This window comes from Phyllobates terribilis, unplaced genomic scaffold (genome assembly GCF_046119375.1).
Source record: "Phyllobates terribilis strain yellow unplaced genomic scaffold, ASM4611937v1 Scaffold_3__8_contigs__length_932513732, whole genome shotgun sequence".
Lineage (NCBI taxonomy): Eukaryota > Metazoa > Chordata > Amphibia > Anura > Dendrobatidae > Phyllobates > Phyllobates terribilis.
Window position 1 is genome coordinate 285,268,350 of NW_027362763.1, and position 27,685 is coordinate 285,296,034.

The following is a 27,685-nucleotide window of genomic DNA, read 5'->3' on the forward strand; positions in this document are numbered from 1 at the left end:
GGAGCTCATTGGGTGCTGGTCACCTGAGCTCACACATAGAGGGAGTATATAAGGTGGGCCCCATCTTAGATCAGGGTCAGTCTTCTGTAGAGAGTCAGTCGGTCAGTCTTCTGTAGAGAGTCAGTCAGTCCTGAGAGAGGTCCAGGAGCGCCTGCAGAGAGAAGAGAGAGAGGAGAAGAGAAGGACCCAGAGGGGGAGAAGAAGGAACCCCAAGAACCCAGAATTAGACCAGAAGGGTGAAGGGTTGGCACGCAAGGGAACCGGATCCCAAATTAGTGGAGGAAAGAAACAACCCTCAACTAAGAACCGGAGGCTGCGACATTACATGTGGAGCAGCCCCTCACCAAGTCCACAAGGAAGGCACACCAGGTATAGGGTCAGGGAACCCCGAAGAGGTGCACCCACCAAGAGGCCCGAGGGAGCCGGACATAAGTGGACCCCTGGTGGGAAAGGCCAGTAGAGAGGACAGTCAGAAAGGGAGCTCAGGACCACGCTCCGGAATTGCTTGGGGGTTGGCCGAGTCCAGGACCTGGTGGACGCAGCACGACTCGGGCGGTCACTCAAGGCCAGAGTGACCAACAGAACAGCAGTAAGTAAAAACCCTGAACTGCACAGCCCGACTCTGAGTCTTCTTACCATCCACACTGCACCACCACTACCACCATCCTCTACACCTGACCCCCTGAGGCTATACCCCTCCCGTTGGGGGTTATACTATCACAGAAGCTGCACACACACCACCAGCCTCAGCGGACCCTGCTGCAGCGGTGGCCGTATTGACCGCAAATCAACGGGTGGCGTAGTCGACACTAAGAACACTAACAACATCTGTAAAGACTGCCACACACGGAGTTTGACACCCTGGGCACGGACCGGGTCACCGCCACTCGGAGACTACAACCCCCATCTGATCCGGCTCCGGGTATCCCCCAAACAACACTGGCCCAGGGGGCGCGTCATAAGCACTATCCTATCTAATGCCCCCTTTATACTGCCCAGTATTTATACTGCGCCCCCTCCTCACACTTCCACCCCTCTGCATACTTTTCCTTACTTGCTGTGTCATCACACTGTCTCCCCACACTATCCCTTTATACTGCCCCCTACACTACCCTTTCTCTATACTGAGAAACCTCACATTTTTATCCCCATACTGTTCCCTCACACTTTCCCCACACTGTCCTCTAAGACATTCCTCCACCATACTGCCCCATCACACATTTTCCCTGATACTGTTCCCTCACATATTTCTCCCCTCATACATTTCTCTCCCATACTGTCTCCTCGCACATTTCCCTCCCATACTGTCTTATCACACTCCACCTTATAGTGTCACGTCAAACCTCCCCCCATACTGACCCCTCACACATTTCTTTCCCCATATCGTCCCTTCACACTTTTCTCCCCAAAACTGGCCCTTCATACATTCTGCCCCCATCCTGGCTTCTCATACTGTCCCCCTCACCATACTGTTCTTTCACAGTTTTCTTCCCCTCTCATACTGTTCCCTCTCCTTTTTTACCCTCATACTGTCCCCTCACAGATTTCTTCCCTCATACTGTCACATCACCCTTTTCTCCCCCATACTGTCCCCTCACACATTTTTCACCCACCCAATAAAACTTCTCTGCATCTTCAGCTTCATTGGAGCGCTTACCTTCTCGCAGACTGTCATCCTCTGTGGCACAGCAGTTACGTCAGCAGCGTGATCCCGATGACTGCATTATTGTAAAGCATAATTGTGCAGGAACTGGCCGTCACAGTGGATAAAGTTTTTGCTGCCTGCCAACTGCCACTTGTGGTCTCCTATGCTATCTGCTGTCCACAATGAGTATTTCTTCGATATACTGGCATAGCTTTTGTCTCCTTATCGCATAGAGGTAGTCTTCTACTACCAAAGGACAATTATCAATATTACATCCATAAATAAAGCAGCAGAAGCCAGAAGGAGAACTTATCCTTGACTCTCCAGGTCTCAGTGATGTACACCACGATAAAGGACAGTTCTTTGTTAAAAACGTGTTGTTTTTTCCCTTGATGCAATTTTTTAATGTTTTAATCCTTTAAACTACTAATAAATTGGTGAAGTTTTATACCCAAGCGGCTGGACACTTTAGTTTGCATTCTCAGTGATGTACCCTTTAGTTATTTCTCATTCTTTTTATTTGCTAACCACTCTTTCTGTAATATTTTGGCATTAGTTCTGCCTTGTTGAAACAAGTAGCAATAGCACAATAGAAAAAGTGAAATGTAAAGACAAAATTCACTAATACGCAAACAGCTCAGGAGAGATTCCTACCTCTAAAAGAAGGATCAATATCTTTTCTTTGCAGAAGTGTCCTCATGGCTAAGCAGTCATTTGAAGCAGCGGCTTTGAACAAAAGACAGTTGTCCCTATAAAATAAAAGAAATCATATGATATCACTGACACATCGTAATGTAAATCCCTAATAAGATGTGACACAAAATTCTGCAAGACATATCAAATGTAGGAAGTTAAGCTGACTCCTGTAGTATGTTTGATCTCTGCCATTCTAGAGGGAAGTGAAAAATATTTGATTCGAAGACCATTCTGAAAAGTTAGCTGAGATTTAGCATTGAGGCAATGCTAGTACTGAATAATAACATCTACCAAAAATCCAAATAGCATAGCTTGTTACTTGAAGCCTCAGAAGACAGTTTAGTAGAAAGGAAAGGATCATAGCATCTTCAGTTCTGTATTCTATGAATTAACTTCTTATACAAAATCATATTAATTTCGGGGAAACCTGCCATATGAAGGTGAAATTTAATTTCCTGCATACACTACAAAGTACCATATAACACTAAATATAAAGATCATTATTATTTGTAATAATATTCAATGCTTAACTGAAAGCTTATAAAGTCTAGTTAGTTTGATCTCTTCTGTCCTGCTAATTTGTTAGAATGTTTCAGAACAGATGACATGTATCAGCCTTGAGTCCATAATGTTACCTAGACTGGATAAAACTTTAGCAAACTTTCATTTTCAAAGCAACTGTTATAGATAAGCTAGGTACAGTGCCTTGAAAAAGTATTCATACCCCATGAGCGTTTCTACATTTTATCATGTTATACACAGAAACCTAAATATATTTTATTGGGATTTTATGTGATATATCAACACTAAGTAGCAAGTATCTGTGAAGTGTAAAGGAAGTGATACATGGTTTTCTAAATATTTTAAAAATATAAATTTGAACATTGTCATATGCATTTGTCTTTAGCCCCCCTGAGATAATACTTTGTGTGACCACTTTTCACTGCAATTACTGCTGAAAGTCTTTTGCGGTATGTCTGTACCAGGTTTGCTCATCTAGAGGCTGACATTTTTTCCCATTCTTCTTTGCAAACTAGCTCTAGCTCTGAGATTGGATGGAGATCGTCTGTGAACAGCAATTTTCTAGACTTGACACAGATTCTCAAAACACCTTATGTCTGGACTGTGATTGGGCCACTCAAACACATGAATATAGTTTGATCTAAACAATTCCATTGTAGTTCTGGCAGTATGTTTAGGGTCGTAATCCAGCTGGAAGGTGAACCTACAGTATGCACCAGTCTCAAGACTTTTGCAGCCTCTAACAGGTTTTTCTCCAGGATTGCCCAGCTTCCCTGTCCCTGCTGAAGAAAAGCATCCCCACAGCATGATGCTGCCACCACCATGTTTGAAGGAGGGGATGGTGTTTTCAAGGTGTTGTGCAGTGTTAGTTTTCTGTCACAAATAGAGCTTTGCATTTAGCCCAAAAAGTTCTATTTTGGTCTCATCCGACCAAAGCACCTTCTTCAACATCCTATTAGAGGACACAGCTAGCATGTGGAAGAAGATACTCTGGTCAGATGAGACCAAAAGAAACTCCCTGAAAACACCATCCCCACCATAAAACATAAAGGTGACAGCATCATGCTGTGGGATGCTTTTCTTCAGAAGATTCAGGGAAACTGGTCAGAGTTGATGGGAAGATGGATGGAGATAAATACAGGGAAATCTTGGAGAAAAACTTGCTAGAGACTGCATAAGACTTGAGAATGGGGCGTAGATTCACCTTTCAGCAGTACAACGGTCCAAAACATACTGCCAGAACTACAGTGGAATGGTCTAGATCAAAGCATATACATGTGTGTGAATGGCCTAATCACAGTTCAGACCTAAATGTCATTGAGAATCTGTGACAAGACTTGAAAATTTCTGTTCACAGACGCTCTCTATCAAATCTCACTGAGCTAGAGCGAGTGTGCAGAGAATAATGGGCAAAAATTTCAGCTTCTAAATGTGCAAAGCTGGGAGAGACATAGCCCAAAAGAATTGCAGCTGTAATTGCAGCAAAAGGTGGTCCTACAAAGTATTGACTCAGGGGGGCTGAATACAAATGTACATCACAATTTTCAAATTTAGATTTTTTAAATATTTAAAAAAACATGTATCATTTCCTTTACACTTCACAAATACTTGCTACTCAGTGTTGGTACACCACTAGTGATGAGCAAGCACTAAAATGCTCGGGTACTCATTGCTCAGGTCGAGCAAATTATAATTCTCGGGTGCAGGGGCGGACCTACCGCAGCCAGTTCATTGAACGGGGGCCCCGAGGGAGAGGGGGCCCCTCCAGCCTCCAGCAAGGCCGCCATCAGGGCATGACTGCCCTGACTCCAGCATGGGGCCCGGGCTGTCGGGCCCCCCTCGGAGCCCCGTTGGGGCCCCCATCTTGTGCGTCTCCTCATGGGGCCTCCCCGCAGGACCCCCCGCCGTCACATGACCGGAGATGTCCCTGCGCTCAGCATGGGCCCCGGGACATCTCCGGTCATGTGACGGCGCCGGCACAATACTTACCCCTCCCCGTGCCTCCGCAGCGTCTTCCGCGTCCTCTGACTGTGACGTCTTAGGTGAGAGGGCGCGGTGATATATTTACAGCGCGCGCGATCTCTCCTGAGCTGTCACAGCCGGAAGACGCATCAGGTAAGAAGTGAGGTGAGTATTTGATTTTTTTTTTTTTATGTATGGGGGCATGGGGCATTATATGGTGGGGGGAGAGTGGGTGTGACGTCCTGCATGGGGCATTATATGGGGGGGTGACATACCGCATGGGGCATTATATGGTGGGGGGAGAGTGGGTGTGACGTCCTGCATGGGGCATTATATGGGGGGGTGACATACCGCATGGGGCATTATATGGGGTGTGTGTGACATACTGCATGGGGCATTATATGGGGGGGTGACATCCTGCATGGGGCATTATATGGTGGGGGGAGAGTGGGCGTGACATCCTGCATGGGGCATTATAAGAGGGGAAGGGGGGAAGTGACATACTGCATGGGGCATTATATGGGGGGGTGACATCCTGCATGGGGCATTATAAGAGGGGGAGGGGGGAATTGACATCCTGCATGGGGCATTATAAGAGGGGAAGGGGGGAAGTGACATCCTGCATGGGGCATTATAAGAGGGGGAGGGGGAAATTGACATCCTGCATGGGGCATTATAAGGAGGGTGTGTGTGTGACATACTGCATGGGGCATTATAAGGAGGGGGGTGTGACCTCCTGCATGGGGCATTATAAGGGAGGGGGTGGTCTGACATACTGCATGGGGCATTGAAAAGGGGTGAAGTGACATCCTGCAAGGGGCATTATATGGGGGGGAGGTGACATCCTGCAAGGGGCATTATATGGGGGGGTGACATCCTGCATGGGTCATTTTATGGGGGGTAGAGGTGACATCCTGCATAGGGCATTAAAAGGGGGGTGTCATCCTGCATGGGGCACTATAAGGGGGGAACAGCCAGCATGGAGCGTTACATGGGGGCCTATATTCTGTATGGAGTGTTATATGGGGGACAGTATCCTGTATGGAGCGTTATATGGGGACCAGTATCCTGTATGGAGCATTATATGGGGACCAGTATCCTGTATGGAGCATTATAAGGGGGTCAGTATCCTGTATAGAGCATTATATGGTGCCCATAATACTGTATGGAGGACTATACTGTCCGGTCTGCACTGTGCGCTGTGAGGATTCGCCGGTTTCTGAGCTATTGTAGAATTTACAATAGATATCGCTCGTGTAATGGGGCATTATAAGGGGGGAACAGCCAGCATGGAGCATTATATGGGAGCCAATATTCTGTATGGAGCGTTATATGGGGGTCAGTATTCTGTATGGAGAGTTATATGGGGGACAGCATTCTGTATGGAGCGTTATATGGGGGCCAGTATTCTGTATGCAGTGTTATATGGGGACCAGTATCCTGTATGGAGCATTATATGGGGACCAGTATCCTGTATGGAGCATTATATGGGGACCAGTATCCTGTATGGAGCATTATAAGGGGGTCAGTATCCTGTATGGAGCATTATATGGTGCCCAAAATACTGTATAGAGGACTATACTGTCCGGTCTGCACTGTGCGCTGTGAGGATTCGCCGGTTTCTAAGCTATTGTAGAATTTACAATAGATATCGCTCGTGTAATGGGGCATTATAAGGGGGGACACGCCTGCATGGAGCGTTATATGGGAGCCAATATTCTGTATGGAGCGTTATATGGGGGTCAGTATTCTGTATGGAGCGTTATATGGGGGACAGTATTCTGTATGGAGCGTTATATGGGGGTCAGTATCCTGTATGGAGCATTATATGGTGCCCATAATACTGTATGAAAGACTATACTGTCCGGTCTGCACTGTGCGCTGTGAGGATTCGCCGGTTTCTGAGCTATTGTAGAATTTACAATAGATATCGCTCATGTCATGTAGTAAGTGAAATCCTTGGCCTTGTACTATATATATATATTTCTCTGTGGTATCTGTGCATCATGAATCATGGTATGTGTTAAAGGGGCCCGCTGAAACTCTGTCGCCCAGGGCCCACAAAAACCTGGAGCCATCCTTGGGGTAAGTATAACAGTTTTATTTTTTTTTAAATGCAATTAATTAACTAGGAGTGGGGGGAATCAGAGATGCACGGGGGGATGAGAGATGCACGGGGGGGGGGGTAAAGGGCAGGGGGGGGCCCCAAAAAAATTCTTGCACAGGGGCCCACTACAGTCTGTGTCCGCCCCTGCTCGGGTGCTCGACCCGAGCAACGAGCCCAATATAAGTCTATGGGAAACTCAAGCATTTTTCAGGTGGCTCCCCCCCGGCGGTCTGCAGAGGGCCTACAAATTGCCCAAATTGATGGGAACAGTGCTCAAATGACATGGGAACAGCATGGGGAAGACCCCTGGAAGCATTTCTGACTCCCAGGTCACTGCTGTCAACAACGTTGTCAGAGTATTACGCCACTTTTACGGATTGACAATAAAACATACAAAAACAAAACCAAAATGGATTTTCCTGGAAAATATATTAAGGAACATCCTTTCCAGGGTAATGACTTGTATAGAAGGCAAAATAAATAACCAAAACCAAAAATACTCCTCCACACCTTGGGCTATGTTCACACGTAGCGGTTTTGATGCGTTTTTTCATTGCATTCAACAAAGACAAATGCATTCACAGGGAAATGTCATTTTAACATTTTACAACCTTATCTGGCCATGTGGTGTGTGACACATCATCAGACACATGCATACACTGCAGAAAAGACATGGGAACAGCATGGGGAAGACCTCTGGAAGCATTTCTGACTCCCAGGTCACTGCCTAAAAGTGTGCCCATCATAAGTGATCCTTGGCGCATGCGAAGATGCCTCCCGCCATGCACCTGTCGTTGCAGACTTGCAACAATCATCGTCCACGTTCTTGTCCCAGTGCAGGGTTCATTTGTCCCTACCCCATTCCTTGGAATGCAAGCGCAAGTATGCAGCAGCCACCCACCCACCCACAGGCTGCAATACTATACTGCCAAATTTTTGACAGCTGCTTGCACTTGAAATGTGGCCTTTTAGGCTCATGGAGGCAGAAGCTTTTCATAACCGCATGCCGGCGGCGGCCGGGTGTCCATACTCGGTCCCCAGCCGCCACTATTTCTCCGGGTATCGTCTCTGCCTTCCACAAGCATGGGTCCCACAACATTACCCGTGCCCTCCCCAGTGCACTTACTGGGAAGGACCGCCTAACCACAAACACGTGGCCAGGGACGGTACGGAGCCAGTCCACAGCTTTTTTTGCTGAGTGTTGTATTTAGCTCGGTGAAAGGACTGGCATAGAGGGAAACTGTATCTACCCTGGGTGTCATTTCTCCCAGGAAGTCCTCTAATGCAGCTTGTTGCAGAAGCAATGGCAGCCCATCCAACATCAACTCGCACTTGTCGGTGGTGCTTTGAAACACAAACATCTTTCTTTGCGCATTTAATTTCATGAATACAGAGTTAGACAATGGCCTGATCTGCAATGCGGTTTAAGAAATAACATGCATAAGCATGTCCGATCCACATTAAAAAAGCAGCCACAGAGTGTCCGGGAACCTTCCCCCACACTTTTCTTAGCCAGGGCTGCTTCTCAGCAGGGTTGGACGGGCCCACCAGAGAACCGGAGACTCCTCCGGTGGGCCCTGGCTTCTCCTTCAGGGGAGTTCATAGTGCCGAGGTGGGGCCATGATGATGATAGAGGCCACCATCTGATTAGTTTTCTGTTACTTGGAATGCAAGCGCAAGTATGCAGCCAGCCACCCACCCACAGGCCGCAACTCTAAACTGCCAGATTTCTGGGCAGCTACTTGCACTTGAAATATGGCCTTTAGGCTCGTGGAGGCGGAAGCTTTTCACAACCTCATGCCGGCGGCGTCCGGGTGTCCATACTCGGTCCCCAGGCACCACTATTTCTCCCAGTATCGTCTCCGCCTTCCACAAGCACGGGTCCCACAACATTACCCGTGCCCTCCCCAGTGCACTTACTGGGAAGAACCGCCTAATCACAAACACGTGGACAGGTGAATGTGGCCAGGGATGGTACGGAGCCAGTCCACAGCTTTTTTTGCTGAGAGTTGTATTTAGCTTGGTGAAAGGACTGGCATAGAGGGAAACCGTATCTACTCCGGCTGTCATTTCTCCGTCACCAGGTTCCACCCATTGTCACACTCGACCATGCCTGGCTGTATGTTCAGCGGTGAGAGCCACAGATCAGGCTGCTGTGTTACAGCTTTCAACAACTCTGCAGCGCTGCGCCGTTTGTCAATTAAGCATTAAGCATGTTATCTTCAGCACAGCCTGTTGCCGCTTGGAAAGGGCAGTGCTGCAGTGCTGTCAGCTTGTGACTGATATGGTCATTTCGGAGATGGAGGAGGAGGTGCAGGAGATGAACAATGTGATTACATTGAGGGTAAATTGGTGACGCTGTTTTTTATACTAAAGAAAGATCCTATTGTTTTGTTTTTTTTACATTATTTTTTAAGACAAATGCATTCACCGGGAAATGTCATTTTAACATTTTACAACCTTATCTGGCAATGTGGTGTGTGACACATCATCAGACACATCTTGTTATATTTATGATGGAGGGACTCTGAAAGTCATAAAGTCTATATTTACAGGGACATCAGACGGCCCTTACTATTCTTAAAAGGCCAGCAGTCGGCCCTCGCTATTGTTAGAGAGCCATCAGCCGGCTATGTTTTGTTGTTCCCATTATTAACAAGTGGGTCTCCTATACTGTTATTGCATATCCAGTGACTGTAAGGGCTGCCAAAAATTTGGACGCAACCCAATACCCCTTTGAAGAGACATAGAGGAGGGTCTCAGTAAAAAAAAATGTTCCCATTATAAAGGAGTGGATCTCCTATTGTGGTAATGCCCATGCTGTGACTGCAAGGGCTGACAAAATTTGGGAAAAACCCCACAAAGAATTTAAAGACACACAGAGCAGGGCCACAGTAACAAGTACGACATGTTCCCATTAGAAAGGAGAGAGTCTGCTATACAGTTATAGTGTATGCAGTGAGTCCAACGGCTGACCAATTTTAGGAAAAACCTCCCTAAGAATTTAAAGACACATAGAGCAGGGCCACAGTAACGACAAATTCCATTTAGAAAGGAGAGAGTCTCCAATAGTGTTGGCCTATGCAGTGAATGCAAGGGCTACCAAAAATTTGGAGGCACTTCAATGTCTCTTGGAAGAGACGTGGAGAAGGGCCTCATAAAAAAATGTTCCCATTAGAAAGGAGAGGGCCTCCTATACTTGTAATGCCCATGCAGTAAGTGTATAGGCTGACAAACATTTAGCCCTGGGGGTATACATGAACATACTGTATAAAAAAAAAATTTTACGGGCATCATAAACACCCTTTAAAAAAATTATGTGGGTGTTGCATCACGGACCACGGTCACCCTGGTGATATGGTGGTGGAGGATGAGGAGAAGGAGGAGGACAAGAGCAAATAGCCGAAATCAGGAAGCGTATACCCATGTGTGGGTGTGAAAAGGTGCATGGGAATACACCTCCCAAGAAAAGACACTGGATTTGAGTTTATGTTACGCTGCTATCATTCGGTGGTGTTGAGAAGTCTGGCCCAATCCAGCCCTTGTTCATTTTTATAAGAGTCAGCCTGTCAGCATTTTCAGTTGACAGGCGGATGCGCTTATCAGTTATAATTCCACCAGCGGCACTAAAAACCCGCTCTGATAAAACGCTAGCGGCAGCGCAGGCCAGGACCTCCAAGGCATAGAGAGCCAGTTCATTCCACGTATCCAGCTTGGATACCCAATAATTTAAGGCACAGAGGAATCACGGAGGACATTGGTATGGTCGGCAAGGTACTCCCTTCAGCATCTTCCCAAACTTTTCACTCCTTGTGAGAGTACCCCACGCCTCAAGGCCTGTGTGATGGGAGGGTCTGAGGAAACTCTCCCAGAACTTTAACAGTGATCCCCTGCCTCTGCTGGATTGAAGTTGTGTCTCTCTCGCCTGTACTCCTTGGTTGTCCAACGAAGTGTGCCCTCTGACGCCAGTGTTTTCAGATGGGAATTTTTTTAATAGTTCCACAACAAGGGCCTTCTGGTACAGCCCCATTTTTGTAGACCTGTCCGCATCAGAAATAAGAGATATAAAGTTCTCCTTGTAGCGTGGGTCTAGAAGTGTCACCAACCAGTAATGACTGTCACCCAAAATTTTGAGAACGCGAGGGTCATGGGAAAGGCAGCGTAACAAAAACTCAACCATGCGTGCCAGACTACTAACAGGCAAGACTTCCGTGTCCTCACCAAGAGGATTACTGACCAGGCTCTCCTCCTCCTCCGCCTCCTCTCTGTCCTCTGGCCATCCAGGCTGAACAGACGGTATGACAGCTGTGCAGGTAGTACCGTCTATAGTGCATGAAACTAGCTCCTGTCCTTCCTCCTCCTCCTTCTCTTCCTCATTGTCACCCAATCCACGTTGGGATGAGATGAGGCTTGGCTGTGTGTAATCACCCTGTATGGTTCCTTGCTCCATCTAATCATGCTCCGCCTGCAATGCATCCTCTTTGATTGTGAGCAGAGAGCGTTTCAGAAGACAGAGAAGCGGGATGGTGACGCTAATTATGGCGTCATCGCCGCTCACCATCTTGGTGGAGTCCTCAAAGTTTTGGAGGATGGTACATATGTCTGACATCCATGTCCACGCATGAGGTCTTATGTGTGGAGTCTGAACTGAATACTGACGGCCTTGTTGATGCTGGTACTCAACAACTGCCCTTTTCCGCTCACAAATCCTTCCCAACATCTGCAGTGTAGAGTAACAAATCGTGGGGACATCACACACCAGTCTGTGAGCCGGAAGCTGCAAACGCTGCTGAAACAATGCAAGGGCGGCGGAAGCTGTAGCTGACTTTCAAAAATGGGGACACAGGTGGCGTACTTTAACAAGCAGATCTGGCAGCATCGGGTAGGATTTGAGAAACCGCTGAACCACGAGGTTAAGCACATGGGCCAGGCATAGTACGTGTGTGAGCTCGCCTCGGAGCCGCCACCAGGTTCCGGCCATTGGCACACACGACCGTGCCTGGCTGTAGGTTCAGCGGTGTGAGCCACAGATCTGCCTGCTCTTTCAGAGCTGTCCACAACACTTCAGCATTGTGCGGTTTGTCACCTAAGCATATTAGCTTCAGCACAGCCTGTTGCCGCTTGGCCGAGGCAGTGCTTCCAGCAGGTGACTGATGTGGTCATTTCGGAGATGGAGGCTGAAGATGAGGAGGAGGCTGAGGAGGATGAGGTGCAGGAGCTGTAGACCGTGGAGACAACCCTGATTGACCTAGGGCCCGCAATCCTTGGCGTCGGGAGGAGGTGTTCCGTCCCAAGGTCCGACTGGGTCCCGGCTTCCACTATGTTTACCCAGTGTGCCGTCAGCGAGATGTACCGTCCCTGTCCACAAGCACTTGTCCACGTGTCCGTGGTTAGGTGGACTTTCCCGGTAACTGCGTTGTTGAGGGTACGGCTAATGTTTTGGGACACGTGCTTGTGCAATGTGGGGACGGCACACAGGGAGAAATAGTGGCGGCTGGGGACCGAGTACCAAGTTCCTGATGCTGCTACTTGAGAGTGCGCAATGACAGGTGCAGGGCAGGAGGCATATTCGCATGCACCATGGACAGGGGATTGGCTTGCATGCACAACAGCGGAAGAAGCAATGGTGCCACCTGCAGACACTGTTCCTGGACCCTTGGGTTCGGCCCACAAAGTCGGGTGCTTTGCTGCCATGTGCCTGATCATGCTGGTGGTGGTCAGGCTGGTCGTTTTGCCACCCCTGCTGATGCTGGCCTGGCAGGTGGTGCAAATGACCTTTTTGGGGTTATTGGCAGAGTCTTTAAAAAACAACCAGACTCGGGAAGACCTAACAGTTGTACTGGCAACTGTTATGATCTGCTACAAGCACTAAGGAAAGAAAGGAGATCTGTCCCTACAATAGAACTAAGCTAGATCCCTACGATGTAACGGGGAACCTGATCCTGCGATCAGACCCACTAAAGTCCTCGGCTAGTCTGTACGAAGACCTATAGATGCAAGGATCCCTACAAGAACTAGGGACTGGGATAAAGTTGGGCACCTCCTGGCAGAAATTGTAGCAGTAAAAGACAAACACACAACATAGAACATAAAGGTCCAAAGACCAAGCTAAACAGACTGAGAAAGGTAACTAAGCACCAGGCTAACTTAAGAGTAGAAATTACAATGAAGTCCAGCAAGGCCAGGAGGGCGGAGCAGGAGTAAATAGGCAAAAAAGGTCATGTGACCAGCAAACTAGAAAAAACCTAACAGGAGAGTTCTAACAGTACCCCATCTTCTAAGAGGATCCTCCGGATCCCCTAGGCCCAGGCTTATCAGGAAACCTCCTGTGAAACGCTCTGACAAGTCTGGAAGCAGAAACATCATCCGCCCTCACCCATGAGCTATCCTCGGGTCCGAAACCTTTCCAAGCGACGAGATACTGCAAACTCCCTCTATACCGTCTAGAATTTAGGATGCAGGAAATTTCGTATTCCCCGTCCTCCACCACCGGAGGAACAGTGGCAGAGACGTCTCCATCCGACACACAAGCTCTTTTCAACAGAGAAACATGAAACACCGGATTAATCTTCCAGGAGGTAGGAACCTCCAACCTAACAGCAGATTGGTTAACTACCTGAAGCACCTTAAAGGGCCCTATAAACTTGGGACCCAATTTTTTAGAAGGAATCCTCAACCGCAGATTCTTAGAGGACAACCAAACCATGTCACCAATAGCAAACAAAACCTCTTGCCATTTGCTATCAAAGTACCTCTTAGATTCTTTGTTAGCCTCCTGAAGATTACCACGCACATCCGTCCAAACTCTCTCCAAGTCACCGGAAAAACTCTCCTCCTCAGGCACAGCCAAAAGACGGATGTCTCCCAGAACAACAAAAAAAAGGCGAACAACCAGCAGAAGAGGATGTATGGTTGTTAAGAGCAAACTCAGCAAGTGGCAGAAACTCAGACCACCCCTCCTAATTGTCTGCCACAAAACAATGCAAGAACTGCTCAACATCCTGATTCTTCCTTTCTGTCTGGCCATTCGACTCAGGATGATATCCGGATGAAAACGACAAATGAACTCCCAACCTGTCACAAAAAGCACGCCAAAAACGAGCCACGAACTGAGGTCCCCTATCCGAAACAATGTCAGTAGGAACGCCATGTAGTCTGACAATTTCCTTGACAAAGGCCTTAGCGAGTGTCTTAGCGCAGCGCAGTTTGATGAAAGGAACCAAGTGACACATCTTGCTAAAACGGTCCACAACCACCCAGATGACTGTGAAACCCTCAGAAGGGGGAAGGTCAGTAATAAAGTCCATAGCCAGATGTGTCCAAGGTGCACTAGGAACCTCCAGAGGGCAAAGCAACCCCGCTGCAGGAGTATGAGAAGACTTAGATCTAGCACACACCGTACATTGACGCACCCACTTAATGACTTCCTTCTGCCATCCAGGCCACCAAAAACTGCGACCCACAAGTCTCTTGGTCTCAGAAATTCCTGGATGACCTGCCAACCGAGACTCATGACACTCAACAAACAAATCTCTCCTAAAGTTCCTAGGCACAAACAACCTCCCATGTGGAGTGTTAGATGGGGCATTCTCCTGTGCTTTAAGAATCTCATCTTCCAAAACGGAGTCCAATGCAGCAATCACAACACCTTCTTGTAAAATGCTCCCCTCCTCCTCAGCACCGACCATGGGAGAAAAGCTGCGAGACAAAGCTTCAGCTTTAACATTCTTGGTACCTGGGATGTAAGTAACGGAAAAATTAAACCGCGAGAAAAAAAGTGCCCACCTAGCCTGACGGGCATTCAAGCGCTTGACAGCATCAAGATAGATCAGATTTTTATGATCAGTGAAAACCTGAATGGGAAATTCAGCACCTTCCAAGAGATGACGCCAGTGTTCAAATGAGAGCTTAATAGCCAGCAATTCCCGGTTACCAATATCGTAATTAAGTTCAGTCTCAGAAATTTTTTTTGAAAAAAAAGCACAGGGATGTACTCTATCCTTGATTTCCTGAGACAACACCGCACCGACCCCCACCGAAGAAGCATCAACCTCAACCAAAAACGGCTTAGTCACATCAGGCTGCATAAGGATGGGAGCAGAGCTGAACCTCTCCTTTAGAAACACAAACGCTTCAATGGCCTCAGTAGTCCACTGAACCGCATTAGCACCTTTCCTGGTGAGATCGGTCAGTGGTTTGACAATAATAGAAAAATTTTTAATGAATTTTCTGTAATAATTGGCGAAACCCAAAAACCTCTGTATCGATTTCAAACCAATAGGCCTAGGCCATTCCTGAACCGCCTGAACCTTCACAGGGTCCATCTCAAAGCCTTCGCTGGAGTTAATGTAGCCCAAAAAACTAATTCTCTGCACAGCAAACTCACATTTCTCCAGCTTAGCAAAAAGCTAATTGTCAATTAATAACAGCAATACCTCACGTACGCTCCGCCAATGAGACTCCAGATCAGGCGAATAAATCAAAATGTCATCCAAATACACAACCGCATTTTTGCCGATCAAAGGTCTAAGGATGTCATTAATAAGATTCTGAAAAAATGCTGGAGCATTGGTAAGACCAAAAGGCATAACCAGATTCTCAAAATGACCCACAGGAGTGTTAAAAGCAGTCTTCCATTCTTCACCCTCCTTCATGCGCAACAAATTGTATGCCCCCCGGAGATCAATTTTAGAGAACCACTTGGCCCCCACTAACTGGTTAAACAAATCAGGAATCAATGGCAGTGGGTAAGGATTGCGTACAGTAATTTTATTAATCTCACGAAAGTCCAGACAAGGACGTAAACCGCCGTCCTTTTTTTTAACAAAAAAAAATCCAACAGCCACAGGAGACTTGGAAGGCCTAATGTGACCAGCGGCCAAGCTTGTCTGTATGTATTCCTCCAAAGCCTTTCTCTCAGGAATAGTAAGATTAAATAAACGACTTTTAGGAAGAGTCACTCCAGGGACAAATTCAATGGTACAATCATAGTCTCTATGGGGAAGCAATATTTGTGACTCCTCCTCAGAAAAAAGGTAATTCCCCTTTTTCCACCGCAGCAATACGTCCGTTACAACACTTGTCATAACACTTAGGACTCCAGGACTTAATTTCATTGGTAGACCAATCCAGTACAGGATTGTGCAATTTTAACCAGGGTAACCCCAAAATTACTGGAGAAGGCAAATTATTTAATACCACCAAATCCAAATTTTCTTGATGAACACCATTAATAGTGAGGGGAAATTCACAGACCTTGTGAGTAACACTCTTCAAGGGGGAGCCATCGACAGAAACCACAGCAATAGGGGATGACAAAGGTTTGGGTTTTAATTTAAGTTTTTCCAAGAATCCCCCATCAATCACATTCAGAGTAGAACCACAATCCACAAATATCCAAAATTCAATTAATTCTTCCTGAGCAGTGGTAGTAGCAGAAAGAAATACCCCCTTAGAATTTAAACAGGCAATACGGGCGTAACTGACCTTTTTTTTTTCTTTGTTCATACGAAGTACACAGTTCTTAATAAAATGATCAGATTTTCCGCAATAAAAGCACAAACCTTCAGAAGATCTGCGGTCTTTTTCCTGAGAGCGAGGTGCCATCGCCCCGATTTCCATTGGCTCTCCAATGTCAGTACAGACCCTCTCAAGACTTGGAGCTGACATGGCAGAGGATTTACTTTCATTAACCCTTGCACGCAGTCTCCTGTCCACCCGTATAGCTAATTGCATAGCCTCCTGCAAGTTTCCAGGTGTGGGATAAGCAATCAGCAAATCCTTAACCCTTTCACCTAGCCCCGCAAGAAACAAACTTTTCAAAGCTGAATCGTTCCACCCCACCTGGGCAGACCACCTACGGAAGTGAGAACAACATTTTTCCACATTACCTGATCCCTGCCTCAAATGTCTTAATTCAGTCTCAGCTGATGAGACACGATCAGGATCATCATACAACAAACCCAAAGCAGAAAAAAAACTATCCACTGATCTAAAGCATGGATCACTAGGTTGTAGAGAAAAGGCCCATCCCTGAGGTTCTTTGCGCAAAAGTGACATTATGAACCCTATGCGCTGTGATTCATCACCAGAGGATCTGGGTCTCAAACGAAAATACAATAAACAAGCATTTTTAAAGGAAAAAAATTCCTGTTGATCACCAAAGAATAAATCAGGCAAACATACCTTTGGCTCCACAAAATGTGCTCCAGAACAGCTACTCACGTGTTGTTGGAGCTCGGCCACCTCCAGAGAGAGTCCCTGCAGGCGTTGAGCCAAATCCTGAACTGACACCATGATGGAAACTGGAAGTCTTTCCTTAGAGATATTTTGGGGCTGGACTTACTGTTATGATCTGCTACAAGCACTAAGGAAAGAAAGGAGATCTGTCCCTACAATAGAACTAAGCTAGATCCCTACGATGTAACGGGGAACCTGATCTTGCGATCAGACCCGCTAAAGTCCTCGGCTAGTCTGTACGAAGACCTATAGATGCAAGGGAGGGATCCCTACAAGAACTAGGGACTGGGATAAAGTTGGGCACCTCCTAGCAGAAATTGTAGCAGTAAAAGACAAACACACAACATAGAACATAAAGGTCCGAAGACCAAGCTAAACAGACTGAGAAAGGTAACTAAGCACCAGGCTAACTTAAGAGTAGAAATTACAATGAAGTCCAGCAAGGCCAGGAGGGCGGAGCAGGATTAAATAGGCAAAAAAGGTCATGTGACCAGCAAACTAGAAAAAACCTAACAGGAGAGTTCTAACAGCAACTTCCTTCGTGTTGGTGTTATGGGGAACGGTTGGCTGCCTTCTGTCTGTGGCCACCACACTGCTTCTTCCTGCCTGTTGGGATGCTCTGCCTCCCTCCCCCTGTGTGCTGCTGTCCCTGCCCTGCATGTCCTCCTGCCAGGTTGGGTCAGTTACTATATCATCCACCACCTTGTCTTCCATTTCCGCACCCTGGTCCTCCTCCTGACTTTCTGACAATTGTGTCTCATCATCGTCCACCTCTTGTGACACTTTCCCACCATCGCCTTCATGTGACAGTGGCTGCTCAAATATTTGGGCATCGCTACACGCGATCTCCCCTTGCCCCGCTTCAAGTGGACCGGGCGAGAGGCCAGAATCTATAAATGGAAAAGTGAACAGCTCTTCAGTGTCCAAGTGTGGGATCAGTTGTCTCTGGGTACTCGGCATGGTTGGAGGAAGGAGGATCAGGGTGAGGAATATGCGGTCCAGACTCATGGCTACTGAGACTTGACCGTGTGGAAGACAGGGTGGTGGTGGCAAAGTGACTGGAAGCATTATCCACTATCCAACCAACAACCTTTTGACACTGCTCTGGGTTCAATAGTGGTGTGCTGCGGTCCCCTAGAAACTGGGACAGGAAGGTCAGGTGAGAAGATGTGGGTGTTTGTTGTGGCACAATTTCAGCTTGCCCATAGTCTTGTCCTCAGCCTCTGCATGCACCATTACCATCACATCCAGTTCCCCGTCCCTTGCCACGTGCCTTGCCCATTTTAAATGGAGGACAGTATCGTCCACACTCACTACAAATGACTGAGTTTGGAGCGAACTTATATGTGATCCGTGTGATGGAGAAAACAGAGTTTTAAATACCTGGCCTGTAGGTAAGTAGTTTGAACAGCAAACTGGTGTGAATTGCTTCACTGACACACTAAAGGAAATTTTTAATGGAGGCCAGAAATGGCAGTATTTTCTGACAACGTATATGTGATCCGTTTGACGGAGAAAACACAGTTTTAAATAGCTGGATTTCTAGCGCTGTAATATGGAAAGGACCTGGCTATATTCTGCAGTGCCAACAAGCAAATGGCGCAGAAAAACGGTGTTCTCTGGATTGCTTTTTAAGCAAATAATGAGAATTATGATCCAAAGAAAAGTATTCCTGGCCCCTGAGACCTGGGCCTTTGTATAGAAATATCTAACAGCAGCAGAAGGCAGAATTGGAATGGAGCCTCTTGTGCTATATGCACTGCAGTCTGCTGTATACACTGCCTGCCTATACACCCTGCCTGCCTGATATCTCTGCAGATGGAATAGTTAGTCCTCAAAAGGACTGTTTGTTAAGATGGATATGTATAATGTACGGTTTTTCTCCCTACACTACCTGATACACAAGCAAATCTGTCCCTGATGCAGCAGCACTCTCCCTACACTGTCTGATTCCGGAGTGACTGTGACGAACATGGCAGCGCCAGGTCTGATATAGACCTGATGACGCTGTGTGGCCAACCAATCACTGTAATACCACAACCAACATGGCTAAGGCATTACAGTGAGTGGCAGGCAATCCCTGCATGTTGATTGGCGCTCTAAAGAGCGCCAAACATGCAGGGAGGGGACCCGAGCTCCCGCCGAACACCCCCGGAAATACTCGGCGAGCTCCGAGCAGTAGCGAGCATGCTCGCTCATCACTATACACCACATTAAATCCTCAAAACATACATTTAAGTTTATGAATTTAACGTGAAAAAATATAGAAAAGTTAATGGGGTATGAATACTTTTTCAAGGCACTGTTTATACAGGAGATTTAAAATGATCCCATAATTCAGTTTTCCTATCCAATCTTAGATGGGCTATGGGGAGAAATAGGGTTCAGTTTCTGAGGCACCTCACACTTGTACACCCTTTGTATTTCCATGTCCAACCTCAGATCAAGTGAGGGGTCGGAGTTACAGGACCAATTTTCTTTAGCGTGTACCTTTGACTAATAGTATTACAAGCACTTAACTATTCCCAGATAAGCCAGATGCACAAATAACAAAAAATGAAAATTATTTGCAGAGACCCTTTGTAAAATACATAGTAACATAGTAACCTAGTTTTTAAGGTTGAAGGAAGACTAAGTCCATCTAGTTCAACCCATAGCCTAACTTGTTGATCCAGAGGAATGCAAAAAAAAACCATGCGGCAAACAATAAGCTCCACATTGGGGAAAAAAATTCCTTCCCGACTCCATACGACAATCAGACTAGTTCCCTGGATCAACGCCCTATCAAGGAATCTAGTATTTATAACCTGTAATATTATACTTTTCAAGAAAGGCATCCATGCCCTTCTTAAATTTTAACAGTGAATCACTCATTACAACTAGTGTTGAGCCACCCCCGTAGTGTTCGAGTTCGGTTCAGTTCGTCGAACACCCGTGTGTTCGCCGAACTGTTCGTCGAACTGTTCGTCGAACACCTTCGAACACCGTTAAAACCAATGGCAGGCAAACAAAAACACATAGAAACACATAGAAAACACCTTCAAAGGTGTCCAAAAGCTGACAAACTGCTCAGAAGACATAACTAACACATGGAAAAGTGACAAGTACATATAGTCATGCGAAAATAAAAGAGGTGGAGGAGTAAAAGGAGGGGGAGACACAGATATAGGCATGTCATGCCCTTCTAAAATCCAAAAAGTGAGAAGCCGACACGGCCAGTCCGCTCCTGCCCGTGCCACCTCCGTGTCGCCGGGTTTGTGCCAGAGCCGCGGTGAACCCTGATGGCCAGCCCCCCTCTCCCAATACTGGTGCCTGTCCGCTGGTGGGTCGAGCGAGCCCCCCTGTGGTGGAGGCAGCTCTAAGCTTTTTAATTTAAATTGTCTCTCTAATTTGAATGAATACACTTTAAATCCATTTACAAGGATCTATTGGAGGGCAAGTCTCATGCCAGCAGCCGCGTAATTCCAGCTCCAGTAGCGTCCACTAAAGCTGCTGCAGTTAAAAAGCTTTTATAAGGATCGAGCTCGGCTGTCCACCGCAAGGCATCCTACTGCCAGTCCCAGCCCCTGTGCCTTGGGGTGCCTCCTGATGCTCTTCACTAAGTATCCCATGGTCCCGAATCATTTCCTTTGAAAAAATTAAGTGTCTAAACTACAGGTGGTGTAGCTTGCTTAACAGCCGGGATAATCCGCTGACTAGCAGACACTGCTACTAGGCACAAAGTATTTCCTGGGCTAGATGCAGTTAAAAATTTGTAATTAGATACTCTCGTTGGATGCTGAGAAAGCATTCCATAGAGTCTCCTGGCACGCCATATATGATTCTCTTAAAAAGCTTGGGGTAGGGGTCTAGGGGACCCTTTTATAGCCAAAATCACGGCCCTGTATCGCAATACGTCACCTAGGCTGAAGATAAATGGAACTGTAGCACCCTGAGGGCTCGGTTGCTACAGACGTATTGCACCTCACCCAGAGGTGTGATATCTCACTCTCAGGTAAGGATGGAGTGTGGATCAGGACCCGACACCTGCATGCATTACACCACATTGCCGTGGGGCAGGGCGACCAATATGCCCCTGAGATGGGCACGACAGTCCCTGTCGCTGGCTGGAATGGGGGGAGGGAACACTGAGGAAGGGGAACCCTGTAGTGCAGGAGCAGGGAGGAAGCAGTTCCTGGGTGCATTGAGAAGGGAGTATAAAAGGTGGGCACCATCTTAGTTCAGTGCAGAGAAGTCTGAGCAGAAGTGGCAGGGAGCAGGGGCTCTGCATGAGCTCTGCTCCGGAGGCGGGCCTAGTAACAGAGGCCCAGGCCTGGAAGAGGGAGAAGGAAGGAAGAGGAGCGGAGAAGGCTCCAGGAACGAGGAATGAAGGGATCCCAGGGGTGCGGACGGGCGAGTCGCCACCGCACGCCCGAATCCACCTGCGTGGAGGGGTCAGGCCAAAGGGGGAGACCGTTCCCCGAACTAGTGGAGGCAGGAAACGACCCTCAGCTAGAAACCGGAGGCTCTGACATTTTATGTGGCGCAGCCCCTCGCTACACCCGCTAGGAAGGCACCACATAGGGTCAGGGAAACTGGCGCCAAGTTTACTAAGAGGAGGCCCGAGGCAGCCGGACAGAAGTGTTGGTAAGAAAGGCCAGACAAAGGACACACAAAGGGGGTCCTGTGAAGTGCTCCAAAGTTATCTGGGAGTTGTCTGAGCCCCTCACCTGGTGAGCACAGTACGACGTGGGCAGCCGTTACCTGCAGATGTGGTCTGGATAATAAGAACTGTGAGTAAAGGCCCTGGACTGCATCACTGACTCCGTGTCGTTACTGCTGCTGCCCTGCACCATCACCCCCATCCTCCGCATACACTGCCCTGAGGCTATACTCCTCCCGTGGGGAGTTATGCTACGCTCTGCTGCACCCACAACACCAGCCTCAGCGGTCTGCCCTGTAGCGGCGGTTCACTCTGACCGCAATCCACGGGTGGCGTAGTCGGACATTTAAACATCAAAACCACATAAATAGTTCCGCCACTGGTTTGACCGCCCTGAGCCACGGAACCGGGTCGCCGCCACGAAGACTACAACCACCAGCATCCACCAAAAAGGGTCCGGTTCCGGGTGTCCCAAGGCCCAGGGGGTGCGTCAGAACATTTTCATCACCTTTCACAATCACCAATGGGACAAGGCAGGGATGTCCTCTGTCCCCTCTCTTATACATCCTAGTGACGGAGCACCTGCTCTCATCAATTCGCCATAACCCCAATATTAGGTGGATTGAGGTGGGAGGCACCGAGTACAAGTGCTCTCTATTTGCTGATGATGTCCTAGTATATATCACTCAATCACATATATCCATCCCTGCTGTTATGGCTGAAATAGATCACTTTGTTACATGGTCAAATTTTAAAATCAATGCAGCGAAGTCTGAGGCCCTCGATGTCTCCCTCCCCAAATCCATATAGGATTCCATCCAGTCCAACTTTCCCTTTGCCTGTCCCTCACAGGGTATCAAATACTTAGGAATTCCTATTCATAGAGACCTCTCCCATCTATGTTATCTTAATTTTGGGCCCTTTATTGAACAACTCCATACAGACCATGGTTGGCAAGTTAGAACTGTAAGATTCACTACGTGAACCGCTGGTGTTTTGTGGAAAAGAACATGTACACTGCGTTCCAAATTATTATGCAAAAAGTGTTTAGGAGTGATAAGGGAAGAATTTGTTTGTTTGTCAGTTAAACTCATTGATGGTGATGTGTGTCAGGGCTCTTTATATCACTGTAAGCAATTGCAGACACCTGTGCTAATTAGTTTGGCAGGTGTGTCCAATGAAAGGCAAGACTACTTAAGAAGGCTCTCTCACATTATTAAGCAGCCTACATTTTCTGCCAAAATGGGAAAGAAAAAGGATGTGTCGGCTGCTGAGAAGCAACAAATTGTGGAGTGTTTAGGTCAAGGCATGACTACAATCAACATTGTGCGATGATCAGGATGAAGTGTCTTGGCAATCAAGAAGTATGTAGCTGATTCACAGTACACACGTGTGCGTGCTGATAAGGGCAAATTGAGGACTCTTTCCTACAGGCAATTACGTCAGGTTGAAAGAGCAGCGGCAAAAAAGCCTTGTCATAGCAGCAGACAAGTTTTTGAAGCTGCTTGTGCCTCCAACGTCCCCCGAACAACAAGATGCAGGGTCCTTCAGAGGTTTGCAGCTGTGCATACGCCATCCTGTCGACCTCCTCTATCCACTTCACACAAGCAGAAACGGCTCCAGTGGGCCAAACATTACATGAAGACTGATTTCAAAACAGTTTTGTTCACGGATGAGTGCCGTGCAGCGCTCGATGGTCCAGATGGATGGAGTGGAGGATGGCTGGTTGATGGACACCCCACACAAACACGGCTACAGCGCCAACAAGGAGGAGGTGGAGTAATGTTTTGGGCTGGAATCATGGGGAGAGAGATTGTCGGCCCCTTTAGGATCCCTGAAGGCGCTAAAGATGAACTCCATAATGTATGTGGATTTTCTCAAACAGCACTTCCTGCCATGGTTCAAGAAGAAGAACCGTGTATTTCACAGCAAGATCATTTTTCTGCATGATAATGCACCATCTCATGCTGCACATAAAACATCTGCATCTCTGGCTGATATGGGCATAAAAGGGGACAAACTTATGGTGTGACCCCCATGCTCCCCTGACCTCTACCCCATTCAGAACCTTTGGAGCATCATTAAAAGGAGTGTCTATGATGGCGGGAGGCAGTTCACATCTAAGCAACAGCTCTGGGAGGGTATTCTGTCCTCATGCAAAACAATTGAAGCAGAAACCATCCAAAACCTGACAAATTCAATGGACGAGAGAGTTCAGAAGCTCCTTTCGAACAAGGGGTCCTATGTGAAAATGTAACATCACCTAGAATAAAGTTTTGAGTTGAAAACTGTTTGATTTCAGTTTCTAACAACCTGCTAATGCTTATAATTTCAAAAATGACCATTTTTTTGGTCTTTATTAAAATGAAAAGGTTGATCGAAAAGTTTGGGGGATCTAAGAGTGTGGCAACCCAGTAGTCATGATTACTTCGAATTCTGACAATATGAGGGTCATGCTGCAGGTAGTGCAGCAAGAAGGCACTTATGTGTCTTGCGCATCTCGGAGCCCCAAAATTATTTTCCGGGCTAGATGCAGCTAAAAATTATTTTTAATTTTAAATCTGGTGAAGCTTTAGTATAGATGGCCTAATAGGATCAGTGCTGCACACTGCTACAAAGCCCAAATTATTTTCCAGTCAAGATACAGATAAACATGATTAGTAATTTGAAAGCTTAAAACGGTTGGTAGGGTGATTTTAACCAATCATCAAGCTTTTACTCTCCCCAGGATGACACAGGGGTAGAAAAGTCGTTTCGTATCCATGATTTGTTCATCTTTATGAACGTGAGTCTGTCTACATTATCAGTGGAGAGCCGCGTGCACTTATCTGTCAGCACACCACCAGCAGCGCTGAACACACGTTCAGACAGAACGCTGGCTGCGGGGCATGACAAGATCTCCAAGGCGTAAGTGGCTAGCTCCGGCCATTTATCCAGATTGGAAGCCCAAAAAGAGCAAGGGTCCAGTGACACAGTCGTGGCTTCAATGTTTACTTGGAGATACTCCTGTACCATCGTCTCTAGGCGTTGACTATGTGTCAGACTTCTTGTCTCCTGTGGCCTTGCAAAGGATGGGCTAAAAAAGTGGTGAAATGATTCCGCAAAATTGATGTTACCAGCAGATACTGTGGTTCTGTTACGGTTTGAGTGCTGAACACTTGACGGTCCCACGGTTGGCAAGTTGGAACTGTGAGATTCACTACGTGCACCACTGGTATTTTGTGGAAAAGCACATGTAAGATTCTGCAACAGTCTCTGCTGATACTCCTGCATGCGTGCATCCCTTTCTATGGCAGGAATAATTTCTGCAAATTTACTTTTGTACCGGGGATCTAACAGTGTGGCAACCCAGTAGTCAGGATTATTTCTAATTCTCACAATTCGAGGGTCATGTTGCAGGTAGTGCAGCAAGAAGGCACTCATGTGTGTTGCGCATCCAGGAGCACCAAGTCCCTGTTGTGTTGGTGGCGAGGTAACAATCATGCTTCCTTCCTCTGTCCTCTCCCCCCAACCTCGCACAACAGAATGTGATCAAGGTCTCCCTCATCTGATGAGTCTTCCATCAGTTCGTCCTCCACTTCTTCCTGGGCTCCTGCACCTTCCTCACTAGTTTGGCTGCTACCATGCACCCTGGTAAAACCATCTCCCCCACCCTCACATGCCTGCCGCCTTGGTGCTGCCGACCGTCTGGACCTTGCAGATGTTAGCCCTTCCGCATACAACTCCTCCTCCTCTACTTCCTCCACCTCCTCTTGTGCCACCACCTGACTCCGAATTCTGTTTAACATGTGCTCCAGCATGTAAATCACTGGAATAGTCATGCTGATAATGGCATCGTCAGCACTAAACATCTTCGTCGCCATTTCAAAACTGTGCAGAAGGGTGCATAGGTCCCTGATCTGAGACCACTCCTCCAGCGTGATTTCCCCACCTCTGAATCTCGTTGGCCCAGGCTATACGTCAGAACGTATTGCACCAGGGCTTGTCGGTGCTGCCACAGTCGCTGCAACATGTGCAGAGTTGAATTCCACCGGGTAGGCACATCGCATTTTAGCCGGTGAAGTGGCAGGCCCAACGACTTCTGTAGAGATGTAAGTCGCTGAGCTGCGGGATGCGAACGGCGGAAGTGAGCACACAGCGACCGTGCCCTCTGCAGAAGGCCATCTAGTCTGGGATAGTGGGCTAAAAATTGCTGGACAACCAGGTTCAACACGTGAGCCATACAAGGCACGTGTGTGACATTGCCCCGGCGAAGGGCCGCACCCAGGTTTGCAGCATTGTTGCACACGGCCTTCCCTGGTTTCAGGTCCAGTGGAGACAACCATTCATGAAATTGGTTCTCCAGAGCTGACCACAACTCCTCAGCTGTGTGACTCACATTTCCCAGACATTTCAATGTAAAAACCGCCTGATGACATTGAGCCCTACTGCCAGCATAGTAAGGAGGTGTGCAGGATCCCTTCTGCGCAGTTAGAAAGCTTGTGGCATGACCAGACAGGCTTTGGGTGCAGGTGGAAGACCGAGAGGAGGTTGAGGAGGCAGAAGCAGTGGAGGAACTTTGACATAAAGAGGATTGACGCACAACTCGTGGGGACGGCAAGGCTTGGACAGCAGCCCCTTGTCCTGCTGTCACCATAGTTACCCAGTGCCCAGTCAGCGACATGTAACGCCCCTGTCCATGCCTACTCGTCCAAGTGTCTGTGGTGAAATGCACCCTGTCACACACAGAGTTTCTCAAAGAAGCGGTGATGTTGTGTGCGACATGCTGGTGGAGCGCAGGCACACCTTTCTTTGAGAAGTAGTGCCGACTGGGCATCTGGTACTGGGGCACTGCGACGGACATAAGGTCTCGAAAATCCTCTGTGTCCACCAGGCGGAAAGGCAGCATTTCTGTAGCCAAGAGCTTGCAGATGGTGAAATTCAACCTCTTAGCTTTCTCATGGCTAGGAGGAAATGGTCTTTTACTTGTCCACATCTGAGGGACCGAGGGCTGGCTATTGTGCTTAGACGGGGTTGATAAGGGTGTCCCCGGCAAACTGCCAGTCTGTGAGGAAGATGCAGGCGGACATGTTAGGTTGCCTTGATCCAAAGGTGGTGCTATCGATGTCGGACAGCGCTCAACACCAGCTGGTGTTCCCACCTCCAAAGAAAATGATGACCTGCCAATCACGCTGGCTGTTGCGGGTAAAGAGGTGGCAGGTCTGTGCCCCAAAACAGGTGTGACTGCTGTCCCCCCAGTCACAGAGGATGAAGAGGCCGCGGATGCACAAGATATGGCAGACGGTGGTTGGCCCGGCCGGCTAGGCCGCATTGTAGCACACTGAGCTTCCCACTGCAACTTATGCTTCATGTCCATGTGCCGGTTCATGCATGAAGTACTCAAACTATGTATTTTTTGGCCTCTACTTAGCTTTTGCTGACAAATGTTACAGATAACACGAGTTGGGTCATCTTTATCGATCTGAAAAAATGCCCAGGCTATGCAAGGCTTAGCACCCATGCGACCTGAAGAGCCACCACGACTTGTGGTGAGAGGCAGAGTTGTGTTTGAGGATGCAGTTGTTGACGTGCTTCCAGTACTACGTCTCTGTCCAGGAAGGCGCAACCTGACCTCGTCGTCACTAGCATCTTCCTTCACCTCATCTGCTGACCTCATCTCTTGGCTGACTGTGGGTTGACAGTAAGTGGGATCTCCAACCTCATCATCATCACCCTGTGTGTTATCACATCCGTCGTCCTCAGAGCCAACCTGTTCCTGCCCTGACAAAAAACTAAAGTTGTCGCTCCAATCAGGTATTTGAGTCTTATCATCGTCTTCCTCATTGTCTCCACCAACAGGAGTTACAGTTTGGGAATGAGGGTCTACATTATG

General features: G+C 47.6%; 1 protein-coding gene across 2 annotated transcripts in view; it reads right to left on the bottom strand.

Annotated features, from left to right (window-relative positions):
* Positions 1–27,685, bottom strand: part of LOC141259228 (transient receptor potential cation channel subfamily V member 5-like) — a 265,010-nt gene that overhangs the window by 149,866 nt on the left and 87,459 nt on the right. For both annotated transcript variants that reach the window (XM_073674833.1, XM_073674832.1), the window contains exon 4: positions 2,300–2,394. In XM_073674833.1, coding sequence (XP_073530934.1) covers positions 2,300–2,394 — 95 coding nt within the window. The remainder of the gene's footprint in view (positions 1–2,299; positions 2,395–27,685) is intronic.